Source organism: Eptesicus fuscus, chromosome 15, assembly GCF_027574615.1.
Source record: "Eptesicus fuscus isolate TK198812 chromosome 15, DD_ASM_mEF_20220401, whole genome shotgun sequence".
Classification (NCBI taxonomy): Eukaryota; Metazoa; Chordata; class Mammalia; order Chiroptera; family Vespertilionidae; genus Eptesicus; species Eptesicus fuscus.
In genome coordinates this window covers 40,769,990-40,786,613 of record NC_072487.1, presented here as the reverse complement: position 1 = coordinate 40,786,613, position 16,624 = coordinate 40,769,990, and the positions used below count along the sequence as shown (strand labels likewise).

Sequence of the window (16,624 nt, the reverse complement as noted above, 5' to 3'; positions counted from 1 at the left end):
TATAAACAAGAATTCATAAACTAAGAGGGCATTTAGGAAGACATTTGACTCTGCCTTTCCTGGAAAGATACATTAGACTCCAGTGAGAGATGCTAATTAAGAGTGAGCATCTATAATAATAAAAGGGTAATATGCTAATTAGACCAGATGTCTTCCGGACGTCATTCCTGATGAAGGCAGTGCCAGAGGGAAGCCAGCCCGGGTCCTGGTGCCTGCTGGCGGCCAGAGGAGGGAAGCCTGGGTTCCGGGTGCCTGCTGGCGGCCAGAGGAGGGAAGCCCGGGTCCTGGTTGTCAGAGGGAAGCTGGTGCCAGAAGCCGGGGGAAGGAAGGCCTACTCTTGCACGAATTTTTGTGCATCGGGCCTCTAGTTATTTCATAATGACTCTTTCACCAATCATTATAAAGCATGAGCTCTATGTGGGTTGCTGTAACATAAAAGATGAAGGGGTGGGTTTCCAGGACACCTTACAAAAAGGAATAGACAGTACTTTTAAAGTGATACATGGTATTTTGTAGAGAATAGAAAAGACAAAATAACATGACAATAGAAAAGAAAGACAAAAACCAAGGACAGAAGTGGGAGCCATACTTATCTTAATTGTTCTATTTTTGCTGAACAAATATCATGTGGGTCACCAGACTTAGGTAAAGAGCCTGGGTAGCCATGTTGACCGCTGTTTTAAATCTCCCATAAGGATTCTAGGTTTCCTTTTGGTTCATTCAGTGAGTATTTATTCATCATTTATGTTGTGCCACATGCTATATACCCTTACATTTTGGGACTGCAAAGAAAAGTAAGATAGATGTCATAATTTAGAAAGACTTGGAACAGCTAAACAAAGGGGACAGTATGCATTTTTTAGAGAACTTTAAAAATATAATAAAATAAAATCTTGCCTAACATAGGGATACAGATTAGATAAACTGACATTTTTCTACCTCAGAGTTATTAATGAATCCCTAAGCAAAATTCTGCTAACCTTACTTCTAGAGAAAAAAATTTGAGGTTAAAATCCCCCCCCCCCCTTTTTTTAACATAAATTTTACTGTGTCTTCCAAATTCTACCTTTTTTGCTCAGTGTTCACTTATAATTATTTAACATTCCCATTTTCTACTTACGACAATTGAGTGGCATGATTCAACCTAATTTTCCTCTGACAAGGTTAGCTCTTTACTATGCCATGTCAAATTGCCTTAAAAATAACATGAAATATTTAAAGTATACAAAAAAACATTTATTTTAACAATAGCAGAAAATACTTTGACAAGGAGTAGGAATTCATGTACAGTGAATAGCTTATAAAAAGTTTAATGTGTAAAAAAGTAAATATTAGAACTGATATGGATTTATTGATTTTTAATAATTCAATCTTTATATTTATAAAACAAATGTTTCTTATTGATAAATCACAAAATCTTTATTACTATAAAAATATTGAAAATGCTTAAAATTCAACATTATTTATTGAAGGGAGTTTCAGTACAATAATAATTACAACAACAATAATAGCAAATGGTGTTGTGGTAAATTACATATAATAATGGCTTACATTTATTGATGCTTAGGTGCATTATTTCATTTCATCCTCATAACAGTCTTCTGAAGGAAGTGCTATTTACTATTTTCATGATATAGGAAAAAACCCTGAGGATCAGTGAGGTCAAATAAATTGTCTAAAGCAGGAGCCAGCAAACCCTCTGTGTAAGGGATCAGAGAGTAAATATCATAGGTTTTGTGGGCCGTATCGCCTCAGTCACAAGTACCCAGCTCCACCATTGTGGGGCAGAAGCAGCCACAGACAATATATAAACAATAAGCATGGCTGTGTTTCAGTAAAACTTGAATACTGAAATTGAATTTTCTAAATATTTTACATCACAAAATATTCTTGTTTTTGATATTTTTTTCTACAATTTAAAAAATATAAAATGCATTCATAGCTCAAAGACTGTAAAAAGCAGTTAACAAGTTGGCTGTGGCCTGTGGGCTGCAGTTTGTCAACCCCAGGTCGAAAGTAACATAGAAGTGAAACTCAGGCTTTGAACCCAATTGTCTGCCTAATTCTAAAGACCACACACTTGTACATACACATTGTATTTACAGTTCCATCATGTAAGACCCTCTTTTAATATCCCCCTTCTGAATCAATACACATCAGTGTAACCAACTTTTACGCCCTGAAGAAGAGGCCACTTAAATGTATTGTGGTCTATTTTATAGGTTGTTGGTAGTGTGTGTTCACCCAAGTCTTAGCAGGGCTAGAAGTGACTGTATGGGGAGGAAGGTTGCTCACAAGGCATAGCCCGTGACCCAGGGTCAAAACTGCAAGTAAAATGCTAAAAGGGTAACTACTATGAGAGAGGTATATGACAAATTTCTTTTTAAAAATGAGTAGTCTGTTGTGCCAAGCACTGGGCTAGGTGCTGGAGACTGATGAATTAAATAGCTCAGTTACTGTCCTTAAAGAGGGCAAAGCAGACAAAGGCATACAATAAACAATTAAAGCACAATGAGGGGTGATGACTCAAGATGAGGGCGAGTTCTGGGGTCACAGGTGGAGAGTGAAGGCTGATAGTCTGCATTGAGAGAGGAGCTTTCCAGGAGAATGAGCCTTTAAGGTGAGTTTTTTTTAAAAAAAAAATACATTCTTATTGACTTTAGAGAGAAAGGGAGAGGGAGAGAGAGAGAAACATCAATGATGAGAGAAAATCATTGATCGGCTGGCTGCTTCCTGCGCACCCCACACTGGGGATCGAGCCTGCAACCTGAACATGTGCCCTGACCGAGAATCAAAACATGACCTCCTGGTTCATAGGTTGACACTCAACCAGTGAGCCACGCCGGCTGGGCAAGGTGAATTTTGCCGAACTAATAGGATTGGCTCGCTAAAACCAGGTAGAGGAAACAGCAGGTACAAATATACCAAGAAGGAGAGGAGGTGGCATGTTTAGAGAACTGTACATTCCAGCGAACGTAACACCGGAGATGGAGGTTTCCCCTTGCGTGCCTACTTCCTCCCACTCACTCCATTCACTCTGTCTTTTATCAAAACCTGAATCTAGCACACAAAAATCTGGAGGAAGGAAGAGGTCCAGTGTAGCATATCATTGGTAGTGTGCGTTCACCCAAGACTCATCAGGAGGGCTAGAAGAGACTGTATGGGGAGGAAGCTGCTCACAAGGCACAGCCACTGATCCAGGGTAAAAACTGCAAGTAAAATGGAAAGATAGATGTACAGAGACATGACCTTGAGAAGCTTCCTGCTAGAATGCACAGTAGTTGAAACAGAAGGAAGTACAGTTGGCAGGCAGCTCAGCACAGTCCCAGGAGACTGGGGGAGGACCTTTTCATTGGAAACCATCTGAGAAAATTCAGTGCTTGATCAAGTTCCCGTTCAAGCAGAATAATAATGGATTTTTAAAATTAGTTTGCAATTACACCAGTAATAGAGACATGCGCTCTTATAAAACATCTAATCATTTAGATGGAAGTGGTTTGTGATTGAAACCCAATCATTGGAACCGTTCTTTAACTTTGGTTCATCTGGAATGAACTCTCGGTCTAAAACTTTACAGAAAAATTTTAAAAATATTTAAAATGTAACTAAAACTAAAAAAAAAGAAAGAAGAATAAAATGACAAGATTTTTGTTTGTTAAAAATAAATAAACAAGCAAACAAACCATAAACCAGTGGCAGTGCAGAGTGTCAGGAACCACGGGAGGTCATGTGATGGGTGGTCCAGAGTGTAAATCCAGGCTTTGCCACTTCCTGATGGTGAATACTTAACTCCCTGTGCCTCGGTTACCTTATCTTTCAAAAGAGAATAATGAGAGTGGCTACTGCACTAGCCTGTACTAAGCAATAAATGAGATAATTTATATAAACCACTTAGTGTCTGGCACATAGTAACTACTCAGATAATGTATCCTTTCTTCTCAGGAGAGTGCTGGGACAAGGTATTAAGTATATCAGGCTTTTCAAGACAAGGCAGTGACCTTAGGCAGGATGAAGGAGCAACTAATCATAGATTTTTCTTTCCTTCCTTTTTTTTTTAGTTCAAAATTCAGCAGTAAAATTAAATATGTCAGCAGCTTATCAGAGCTCAGTGGGCTGATCCCAATGGATTGCATCCAGATTCCAGAGAGCATCATCAAGTAAGTCCTGATGGTTCTGAAGATTCGGTAAGAAATATTGCATGTTTGGAAAAGGAGATTGGAAAACAACTCATTTCTTCAATAGTGGGGAAATGGCATTATCTTATGGTTAAAACCAATATTAAATATTCTCCAGTAAAATATATATATATAGCTTAGGACTCAAGATTACTGTTCTGTTCTTTTAGATCCTTTTTCACATAATCTTCTTTTGGAAGTATTGACTAGTGCTCGTTTTCACTCTGAATTTTGCTATTATTTTGGAGAAAGCATAAGGTTAACACAATCAGCACATCTGTTACTGTGTCTCCCCCTCCACATAGACACAAACGGGTGTGAGCATAGCACGGATTTCTCCATCGCGTTATATAAAGTTATTTGTCTGCATGATCCTAGGGAAAGAAGGGGGAGGGGAAGTAACCTTTCTCTGTTTTCTTCTGAATCCTTTTCCTTCATGGTTCCCTTCAGGTGAAAAATAAGGCTGAGTGGTGAGTAGCAGTTAGGGGCAGTTCCTTACTCAGCACAGGGTAATTAAGGCACCAGCGCTAGTGCTGAAGGCCACAGGATTGTGCTACAAAAATAGGAGTATAAGCTAACTAAACCACTTGGAGCTGGGACTCAAAAACACAGACACAGGAGAGTGAACACTCCTCTTGTTTCTTGGTTACAAAGAACCATTGTTTTCTGTGGATCGTGTTTTCTTTCACTGTGTCTAATTCCCTCGTTTTTTATTTGAATCGAATTGAGAGGAAGGTAACCATCAGCTCAAAGAAAACAGACAAGGATACCCCATCTTTCTTCAGAAGATGGATAAGAAAATGGACCTTCCAATCTGGGCACCCCCATAGAAAAAATAGTCCTCATTAAAAAAAAGGCATAGAAACTGAAAGGGAAGGATTCTCATTTAGTCTGTATCTATGCTGTGCGGGGCACGGAAGTGCGCTCTATATCATTTACAGATATGGGAAGACATGTTAATAAAGAGAAGTTGCTCGTGCAGAGTATAAGTAGGAACAAGGAAAGATGGAACTAGAATAGGTTTGGCTGGCACCCAAGTTCCTGAGCCCTTTCCTAGTACTTTCCTTCTCCTCCTTTAATGTATCCATCCAAAGTCAAAGCTCAGGAGCAGATGCATTTGATGTCCCTACATCCCAGCATCAGGCAAGAACCCAGGGTACTGACGGGACTTAGAGTGGCCATTGGCTCAGCTGAATCAAGCAGAGAGTTCATAAAGTCCCAACAATGGCTCTCATCTCCTTTAGCCTCTAAGGTTCCCACAACCAGCACACCTCACAGCTCCGGCCTGCTGCTTCAAAATGGTGCACCCCATCTCAAAAATCAACTCCTACTCTTTAAATTAAAAGAAAGTACTGGAGCACTCGCCTCCTATAATACTGTCTCTATTTGTAAAAAATGACAAGGACGCCCTCTTTTCAAGTGGAAGTGAGCATTGTCCGCACTCTAGGCAAATACGGAAATGCTTCTATGGGGTGGCTGTTGGAAAAAGATGAGAGAATGGGCTTTGGAAGCTTAGCATTAGATGTGAATCTTCCTGCCTGCCTCTAAGTGTCTCTGAGACTTCAAGCAACATGTGAAAACTCTCTGCGTCTCAGCCTCAGCCTCGGGGTACTGGAGAAGTGAGGCGCAGGTCATGGGGTGGCCCTGAGGACTGAATGAAAACAAAGTACACGACGCATTCAGAAAGCCTCCTGGCACGAAGTTGGTGACCCAGAATGTTATTTATTATAATCATGTTGCTTTTAGAAACTCGCTGTCATATGAGAAACTTTAGTTGAAAAGTTAAACATGCCCTTTTCATTCATCTACACACATTTGTTTCCAAGGGCTCCATTAAAAAGTCACGTCAGGAGCAAGGGTCCCATTTGGAAAGATTTTCTTCTGGAGAAAGAAATTTACGACCACTCATGTCCTCCTCATGTATCCATGTTATCTCCTGTCTTCCATAACCCGTCTCCTCTGGTCGGCTTTTCTGCCATTTTTGTTACTGGCCTTCATTGCCTCATTTTCATGTTATGCCGTTTTCAAATTGATACAAGCCATAGCTCCATCCTATCACTGCGTAACATTCAGAGTATCTGATCTCAGCCAATCCCAGCAGTGATATTCAGCTGGGATGGAGCTTGTCATCAAAGGGCTTAAATGAAAGAAGCACTTGCCTAATCTGGAATCAAACTTCTAGTCACTGATTATAGTCAATTCTTGTTATTTGCTGGGGTGATGCTCTAGAACACCAAAGAGCAAATACTAAACTGTTGTTCCTAGAGGAAGTACAGGGTTAGGTCCCTTTGAGCCTCTGGTCACATTTTCATCAACCAATCAATATATAACCTTGTTTTATGTGTTTCTGTTTAAAGATACCTTGCTAGATATATACTGCTGATTAATTATTATTGAACTCATGGCCAACAACACTATAGAACAAAGTTTATCTAACACACATATATTCCCCATAAGGTACAACCCAGCCCTCTTGTGCTTGGGATCACTACACAGCATTTTATCACTATGTTTGGGGGCCATTTTAAATGGCAAAATAACAACAAAAAGCAAAACAAACAAACAAACCCCAAACCATGGCACTTAATAGATGGCAAAAAGGACACGTGTTTACAGCATGAGAGCTGAAACAAGAAGGCAGAGCCTCACCTGTCCCACATCAGCTGGGCAAGTACACATCAGGTGGCGCACATTTCCTGCCACTCTAAGGACACCTACAAGTGATCGTGAAAGTGCCACAGGTCTTGAGTTGGGGTTTGCAAACAAAGGTTAGCAAGTAGGTGAATTTGCAAACAAAATCTGTAAATAATGAGGATTGGCTGTCTAATATTAGAAATCCTAAATCATTGGTTATATCTAATTAAAATAAGATTACTCCCAAAATGCAATGGGATTATTATTTGGGTAGGCTTTTTCTCTCATGTTCTGACTGTTCTTTAAAACATTGACCTGTCTTTTCATTTTCACCTGTTGGCTCATTTTCCTCATTGCATCCATTTTTTATCTCATAAGGTACGATGAAGAGAAATCTCATAAGAGAAGTGTGAGGTAAAAATCTCTTGATCTACAAGTCATGCTGGACCCTCTGTGTGTGTGCACCAGTGTCTTACTCGTGGGTGACCTCAACATGCTACCAGAGCCCTTGCATCAGTCCCTGGTGTATACCATCCTCAGTCTTTGTCTTGTGTGTAAAGCTGTTGAGGTCAACCTAATTTGCAACTGAAACCTACTAAACAGATACATCCCTGACGTGGCCCAACCTGCAAGCTAACTTTAACTGTACTCAACAGACTGATGTGGATGTTTTCAGCTTTATTCAGCCAGCATGTTTCCGATCTCCTTGCAACTTTCATATCCACCATTATGAAGGATTTTGCAAAGTAAATATATGTAAACACTGAATGGGAGGAAATGACACCATATTTAATTGAAGGATTGTCTCTCAGGGCTCCACAGGACAGTTTTTGAAAGCAAATCCGCTCCACTTACGTTTGGCTCTGCTTTGCTGGGTGACTGTCTCACGCTCTGCTTGCTTTTTTTTCTTTGTTTTGTTTTCTACACTGATGCTTTTTGCTCATGCAGACTGGATGAAGAACTGAGGGAAGCATCAGAAGCAACTAAGTAAGACTTGGTTTTCATTCAGCAGCTGGCATGGTGTTGGCTTGCATTTCAGGAATGAGTTGGGAGAGCCTGCATGCCGGGTGTTGTGTTTTTTGCATCCTGATAATAACGCTGCAGTTTAGAAGTTCCCTTTGTCTGTGATAGATGAGTTGCAGTTATTTGTCCTACAGCCTATTTGCCCCCAGAATCTTGGGTTATCATGAAGAATGTACTTGTTACTGTTGTTTAATTTTTTAAAAAATGCACATGCAATTTTATGCTCCACAGCAAAAGAACATATCACAGGTACACACACACGCGCGCGCACACACACACGCACACACACACACACACACACACACACACACTATAATTAAAGCGTAATATGCTAATTAGACTGGATGACCTGCTGTGAAGGAAGCCTGAGTCCCAGGTGCCAGAGGGAAGCTGGTGCTGGCAGCCGGGGGAAGGAAGGCCTACTCTTGCACGAATTTCATGCATTGGGCCTCTAGTGTATATATAACACATATACTATAACGATCATCTGGATGTTATATTGGGGCAACAAAACCTTACTAATGAAGAGAAATGATTACAAGTGGAAATTATTTTTGTAGAACCAATTTAATGACTTTCCAATATTATTTTTCAACACCTTATTTCAGTGGTTCTCAACCTTTCTAATGCCGTGACCCTTTAATACAGTTCCTCATGTTGTGGTGACCCCCAACCATAAAATTATTTTTGTTGCTACTTCATAACTGTAATTTTGCTACTGTTAATGAATCGTAATGTAAATATCTGTGTTTTCCGATGGTCTTGGGCAACCCTGCTAGCGGTTCTCAACATCGGAAAACACAGATATTTACATTACGATTCATTAACAGTAGCAAAATTACAGTTATGAAGTAGCAACAAAAATAATTTTATGGTTGGGGGTCACCACAACATGAGGAACTTTATTAAAGGGTCTCGGCATTAGAAAGGTTGAGAACCACTGCCTTTTTTAGTGACTTGGAAATATTGCTTAATCAACAGCTTTTGAGCTGTTTGGCTAAACAGGAAAAAAAAAATCATTGCTCACTATTGTTAAAGTATAATTTTCAAAAAGGCAAAATCACAACTTTAACGCAAATATAAAATGAATTCATGCCAGTGATTTTATTTAACTAATTACTTAATGATTAGTATTTAACTAATTACTTAATGAACTAATTAGATTTTATTTAACTAATTACTTAAGGTGTTAAAAATAGTTCGAAGAGCATTTCTGAAGCTAGAGATCAATAGGCGATTTATGAAGGAATGTTAGGATAAGATTGTTGGTTTAGGTACAAAACTGATTAATGTTCAGCAGGGCAATAAACAACCTTAGGGTTATCTTTTATGCTGGACAAACATTATTTGCATCTCTGCTCAACAAAAACCTAAAAGTTAACCTCTGGTCCTACGAGTTGTAAAATAGTCCTTTAGTCCACTCAGCGCTGCTTTGAAAGAATATCCAGTAATTTCCTTTTTTATTTCAAAATTACAAGTAATTTTTCTGACACTATATGTTAAATGGAGACAAGTACTATTTGGCATGTTTGCTGTGTTTCTCTATTTCAAATGTTGCTTACACTGTTAATTTTTATGACCAGTTCCCATTTTAATAGACATTGCAAATGCAGAAAATCTGGACAATGTGCAAACAGCTACAAATTCTGTATAAATAAGATTTTAATTAGTGGCATTTTTCTGCAGAGATGTAAATGCCAATTCCTCATGAAAACAATCCATTTAGATTTTTTTCCTATGGCCCATTTTTATTGCACGTAATCTGTAGAATTATTTCCCTCTAGTGTGAATCTTTTGGGTTAAAAATTCAAGGAAAGTTTTTTGCTTTAGAAAGTTTAGCATTAGGGTAGTTTACTGGTACAATATTCCTATCCTCTAGTTTTCTTTTAACATAACTAACACCCAGTTAGACTAACAATACTCAAAATTATGTAAATTTTTACTCTAACAAATTCTTCTTAGGCACTAACTCAACTGTTAAAAACAAGAAGTCGTGGAAGGAAGATATTAGGAATCAAGGAACCAAATGTCGGTGTAATGTAAAGCATTCATTGGTACTCAAATTGCAATGTGACATGAGATTCCCCAGAGAGAGAAACAGTAATGAGTTTCTCTTTAAGTTTCTTTTTTTTTTTTTAACATGTTTTTATTGATTTCAGAGAGGAAGGGAAAGGAAGAGAGAGAGATAGAAACATCAATGTTGAGATAGAATCATTGATCACCCTCCTCCTATATGCCCTCCACTGGGGATTGAGCCCGCAACCTGGGCATGCGCCCTGACCAGGAATTGAACCGTGACCTCTTGATTCATACATAGGTCAACAGTCAACACTGAGCCACACCGGTCAGGCTAAGATTCTCTTTTTTTAAGGATAACATATTTATGAAATTAGAAAGTTGTTTCCAAGACAAAAAATGGGGGGAACTGACATCAATAATTTTCCAGCCAAACCCATTAGAAAGTCAGATTGGCATGTTTTTCCACTAGTACCATATAATCTTGCCTCTTTCAGTAGACTTTTTTCCCCATCCATATTTTTACTCTTCCTGCATAGCTACCACTGAGAAACAATCATCATATTTGGTTTAGTTGTATAGCTTTTTTTTTTCTCCCAACCCCTTCCTTTTGTTCTCTTTCCTATCCCCACACCCCTGTCTCCCCAGGTTTCTAAATGGTCTCAGGTCATGCTGAGATGTCTTGATCTCCTTCCTAAAAGAAGCACCAAACTCATCCCCAGTACATAGAGGCTCAGTAAATTTTTGCTGCATAAATGATGAATCTGCATAAGATTAAGATTGTTGCTGTGAAGCAGTGGTTCTCAGACTTTATTGTGCCTACCAGAATAACCTGGAGCACTTGCTGAAACACCACATCCTGGGCCTCCCAGCAAAGCTTCCGATTTAGCAGGCCAGAGAGCCTGTATTTCTGACAGTTCCCTTGATGCTGGTCTCAGGACCTTGCTTTGAGAATCACCACCTTAAAGTAATTGGCCACATAAAAATAATTAGATTTGTCTTAGCAGGGGGAGGTCTATGCTCTGACTTTGGAATCAGTGGCTAAGCCACCTGTCTGAATTCTCCTCCAATTGACCCTCCTTCTTTTGATGGTGACATTACATGTTACGAGAAATTGAAATATATTTGCACATTTGAAAATGTTCAAGGAGAAAGAATTTTACTCTGTTGATCCCACTGATGATTGAAATGCCTCTGTATCCTACCATTCTGGCAAACCAACTACATCTTCTCAACAACCTTTCAGTCTCTAAGGTGACCCCCAGATCCTTGGACAGACTGTGCATGATGATTTGGGGTTCAGAAAACACAGTCACTGCAGATCTGTGGTGAGACTGTAGAAGCCAGATATCCCAGGTTCTTTCTAATAACAGACAAATGCACCCTGACTTTCTACATGACCTTTGTTAGAAAGCTGCAGGCTGGCTCTAACCAAAGGCAAACATATGTCCTGCCAGGGAACAAAACCTACTGTCTATTGTTTTGCTTTACTCACACCTGTGTTTTCAAACACTCATCCTCTCTCCACATACACACACCGCCACCAGCACCGCTCACTGCCTTTCAGAAGGTGATTTCTTCAGCCTGCCTTATTTTTTTTAACTTTAAATCTATACAGAAAAGAAAATACTATTCACCATAGCTAAGATTTGGAAACAGCCTAGGTGCCCATCAGCAGATGACTGGATCAGAAAACTGTGGTACATCTACACAATGGAATACTATGCTGCCATAAAAAAGAAGGAATTCTCATCATTTGCAGCAACCTGGATGGAATTGGAGAACATTATGTTAAGTGAAATAAGCCAGTCAATGAAAGAAAAATACCACATGATCTCACTCATTTATGGATAATAAAGAACATTATAAACTTGAGCAAAAAGATAGATACAGAGAGAGTAAAGCATCAAACAGACTGTCAAATTACAGGGGGAAGGTTAGGGAGAGGTGGGGGAGATAAGAGATCAATCAAAGGACTTGTATGCATGCATATAAGCATAACCAATGGATGCAAAACTCTGGGGGGTGAGGGCATATATGGGAGTGGGGTGGGGGGTGGCAATGGTAAGATATGTACACATATAATACCTTAATTAAAATAAATAAAAATAAATAAATAAATAAATAAATAAACTTAAAAGAAAAAAAATACTTTTGAAAGTTACATTGTATATAGGGAGCCGTTCTTAGGTTGAAATGGTGCAAAATCCACCTGCTGCCTCTAGAGTGACAATATCCACTGGATGGCAAATTGCTGTTTTCTTTGGAAGAAGTATGAGAAGTTAAAAACCAGAAAAGCTAACTTTGGAAGATTTCCCTTCCTTGATTCCAGTCCAGCTTTGCTAGGTTTTTCTAGCACACTGTCAACTCTTGCCTGACTGTCCTTGTTCACTAGAGTTGCTAAATATACTATACTACTCCATGAAAATACCAGACCATCAGAGAGAAGGGTGGGGAGAGAGGGGCGGGAAGCCCTCTTCCCTTCCCAGGGAGAGATAGCCTTCGGACTTTCACATCAATCACCATGCCTCTTACTTGCAAATAGATATATAAATTTATGAAATTATTCACATTATAAAAGGAATTCTCACATGTAAAAAAGATCACAGAATCCCTGTAACTAGTGTTTGTTTGCCAACAATAAAAGAGTTAACAGAGGAGAAAAAGTAAAAGTTCGCATTGGAAATTAATAGAAAGCAAATATAAAATTTGCTTAACAGAGGAATCACACCAATATGAAATATCAAAAGCAGCCAATATTACACCAAAAAAGCATAAACACATTCACACACCATAACACTACATTTATTTCATGATTCCCTAGGGTTACATTCTTCTTTCTGGACATATTCAGTTCTGGTTATTGTTGGGATTCACTTGTCTTACCTGAACACAGCTCAGCTGTATGGTAGCAAGTGTCCTATTATTTTTCTGAAACAAGGACAAGAAAAGCTGACACTAGCATTTTTCCTTTCAGTGTCTTGGAAAATCCTCATTCTTGTGAAAATAGAAAGTTAAGTGTTATATGTAAATGAAATTAAGCTGCTTGAGAGGGATTGTTCTTTGTTTATAAAACATTATACTATTTGGATTATAAATAAAAATTTGCAATATATTTCCAGAATAAACTAGATTGAAAAAATCAGGATTGAAAATGACAAGGACAGAAGAGCCCACTTGGAGGTGTTTGGAGTTTTTAGTCTTCTTTATATGTTTCTCAATGATGGGCAATTACTATCTTTCAAAACTAACAGTAAAAGAATCGCAGCTTAATTGCATCATTGCAGGTGTAGATATGTTCAATATTAGCAATGGGACAACATTAAGCAGTTTAAAATACCCAAGTCTATTGTGCTTGCAAAGTGAAACAGTGGAGAAAATGTTTACTGCTTTCTGTTTTTTCCTTGCACTCAGAACTAGCTGCCTTTACAATGATCCAGAACTGTCTTCTATGGAGAAGGAGTAAGAATTCACCGTCAGTAACAGCTCTGTGGTTACTTGCAGTATTGTAGGGGTGGGCTCTGAAAGAAACAGATATATTGAGGACTGGGTAAACCTCGCTCAGATGTTCAGCGTTCATGTTCTCCACTCCTGAAATTAGAAACTAAAAATGGACTGTGCCATCTTAACACCATCTCGTCGGTCACCATTATATTCCTTATAGATAGCCAACATTTAGACGTAACATCCTATTTTTCCAATGCACACATTAGGAGAAAATGAATTTAGAGCTAAATGTAAGAGCATTTAGGTGAGAGGAACGCAAGTCGGCTTGCTGAATTAACATCACCTATTTTAATTAGTGAAAGTTGGGACTTCCATTTGAACTTAATATTTTGGTGCATGGGAGAGAACTGTTTTGTTTGTTTGTTTTGAAATTTCCAAGAGGCAGTTGAGTCTGGATGGGGCTGGAGGAATGATCTAGTCCAATGGTCGGCAAACTCATTAGTCAACAGAGCCAAATATCAACAGTACAACGATTGAGATTTCTTTTGAGAGCCAAATTTTTTAAACTTAAACTTCTTCTAACGCCACTTCTTCAAAATAGACTCGCCCAGGCCGTGGTATTTTGTGGAAGAGCCACACTCAAGGGGCCAAAGAGCCGCATGTGGCTCGCGAGCCGCAGTTTGCCGACCACGGATTTAGTCCCTCTAGTCCCGTCCTGTGAGAGATAGAAATCAAGCCCGTAGTGTGTTCTTACCACATGTCAGGCTCTGCAAAAATCTTCACACACATTAGCTGATTTTTACCCTCAGAATAAGCCTCTGCGGTGCATTTTATATGTAAGGAGAGAGCAGCCTAGGGAGCTTGTCTGACCAGCCCAATGTCTTACAGTCGTAAAGTGGCCCAGAGCTGGGACTGGAATCTGCAGTGCAGTTCCAGGGACGGTGGTTTTGAAATCCAAGGGAAGTGGTCTTCATGCTGGAATGGGTGTGCAACCTCCGACCTAACCAAAGACTAGCGAGGACAAAATTAGGTGCCTAAGAAAACAGTTCATTATTGGCCTAGTCAGCTTCAGGGAATGAACTGTGGTCACCAACATGCTCTCAGAGGGAACCTGGCCCCCCAGTTAGGGGCTCCTAACCTGGTTTGAGTGGTGGAGAATTTAACATTGCCCTTCCCCCCAATCCAGAAGGAGGGGCAAACATCAGATTTAAATGTGCTTGCTATTGTCACGTTTTGTTTTCTTTGGGCCTCCTTTCCCTCGAGGCCACAAGGGAAGTTATAGGACCACGGAGCAATATTTCTGCAGTTGCCATGGTGACCTTACAGTTTAAGGAAGTTTATGCACACAGAAATCCACAGAAAAGGTCCCAGCTGAAAAGCAACCAAGAACAAAGGCTGTCAAGGGACCTTTGAAATCACACAACTATTTTTTCTGAAGTTTACACTTATCCCACACCTTTGAGATGAAGACAACTGCTTCAAACTAATTGCCACACAGAAATTCTGCAAAGCAAAAATATCTGTCCCTTGGCCCACCAGAATTTTTTTTTTTTTTTTTTTTTTGCAAATCTGACTTTTCTCTGCAAAACAGCGCCCCCTAGAGCAGAGTCCTGCACCCAGAGTTAATGAGCTGTGTGGACAGAATGTCACTCTCTGGCCTATGGCTGCTACATCTGCGGGCATACCCACTCCTTCGTCTGCCTGGTCCGTTTTGTTCCTCATTTGTTTATAGTCCCTTTTGGTTTGGGGAGAGAGCAAAGCACTGCTTCTTGTTTGGGTTTCTTCCAGGGCTGGACCTGGGAGAGGAAGGGATGCTGCAAATTACTAATGTTACTTCCTGCTTCTCAGAACAGTTCTCCATGCTTCCCCGTTCTTCAGCCCTCTCTTGCCAAGCCCTTAGGAGGCACGTGGTCCTGGTGCAGACTGAGATCCGGGATGAGGGGCAAGAGTGGCTAAGAATTCTCCCTACTGACTTCCAGCCCTGGATTTCTGGCTTTCTTCAGTGTTAGAATAAGGGGCTTCGTTTTCCTTCTGGTTCCTGCGTGGAAGCATTTTACACCTTCTAGAACTGAATGGGTACACTGCAAAATGGGCAAAGGCTCTCCCAAGGAGCTCAGTCAGGCCGGGAATACGATGAAGTGTGTCCTGATTCTGTAGTGGCCTCTCATTTCCCTCAGAGCGAGAAGGGAGGCTATGCCCGTCCTCCCCCTCTTCCTACCTGAACGCAGAGTTTTTATCTATTATTAAACACTATTGTTATTCACATCGTAAGGAGCCTCATTTAACGCGTTAGAAATAAAATGGCCTATAGGAAAATTGTCAGAAGGTTGCTAGTCTCACTGGAAAGTTATAGAAAACTAAGCCCATTTGCCAAACGTGAGGAATATTCCTTTCATATTTCAATTCTGATTAAAAGTACGTGGGGGTTTTTGTTGTTATTTTTTTGTTTTGTTTTCTAAAAAGCATACCATTTCTCAAAGTGGCCCTAGGTGCTTGCCTCCCTCACTTTTAGGCTTGGATTTTATTTATTCAGATGTGTCCTAAAACTTGCAACATGCCTTTTTACATTTTTACATTTAAAAAATCGTATATGACCCAGGGGATGTGCTTCTATTCGGGGAGACTTAAATTAGTAGCATTGTTGGTAGCTTGATTAGCTCTACAAGATAACTGTTGTCTCAAAAAATCTTCAGTGTGGTTTCCTGTATTTACTTAAAAATCGTTCACTCTTGACTGTCTCATAAACTGGGGAAATGTGTTTCAATGTGTTTTTTGTTTTGTTGTTGTTGTTGTTTATTTACCCAAAGCTGAAGGGATAAATTAAACCCTAGAAGGTTTACAAAAAAGTCAGTATGAAAAATGAGGTGTTTAAAAATGTGAATCATAGCATAAGTGGGTTGTTTTTTATTGTTTGTTTGTTTTTTTTAAGATTTTATCAGGGGTCTAGAGGGTAAAACAAAATGACTGTGCACTTTAAACTTTCCAAGATGACTTCAAACATTCTGCCCCACATTCGCACTTTTCAGACAGTGTGCCCCAAATGTTGGTTTAATATTCTCTTTGTCTGTGAGAGAAACTGAATCATCACCATGTAGGAAAGAATAAAATCTGAATCATCAAATCAAGCTTACTGCAGACTTCTGGTAATAACTGCAGCTGGGAAGTAGAATTTAAAATCGAAAACAAGATCAAGAAGGACCTGTTTTGTAAAAGCATACTAGCAAAAGATCTAGGGGTCATAGTGGAAAACAGGAGAACTCCGTGGTAAAACTCTGCAGATAAGAAAACAAGTCAGATCCTTGAGGGCATAAAAAAGAGATTAATATCCA

The 16,624-nt window shown here is 39.5% G+C and overlaps 1 protein-coding gene across 2 annotated transcripts in view; it reads left to right on the top strand.

Annotated features, from left to right (window-relative positions):
- Nucleotides 1-13,314, top strand: part of PRUNE2 (prune homolog 2 with BCH domain) — a 213,501-nt gene extending 200,187 nt beyond the window's left edge. Inside the window, exons 17-20 of one of the 2 annotated variants that reach the window (XM_054727662.1) lie at nucleotides 4,059-4,157; nucleotides 7,188-7,223; nucleotides 7,758-7,796; nucleotides 13,263-13,314. In XM_054727662.1, the coding sequence (XP_054583637.1) occupies nucleotides 4,059-4,157; nucleotides 7,188-7,223; nucleotides 7,758-7,796; nucleotides 13,263-13,314 (226 nt within the window). Of the gene's footprint in view, nucleotides 1-4,058; nucleotides 4,163-7,187; nucleotides 7,224-7,757; nucleotides 7,797-13,262 lie in introns of those variants that run through there. The other variant, XM_054727663.1, reaches the window with a different exon arrangement.
- The last annotated feature ends 3,310 nt before the right edge of the window (nucleotides 13,315-16,624 follow it).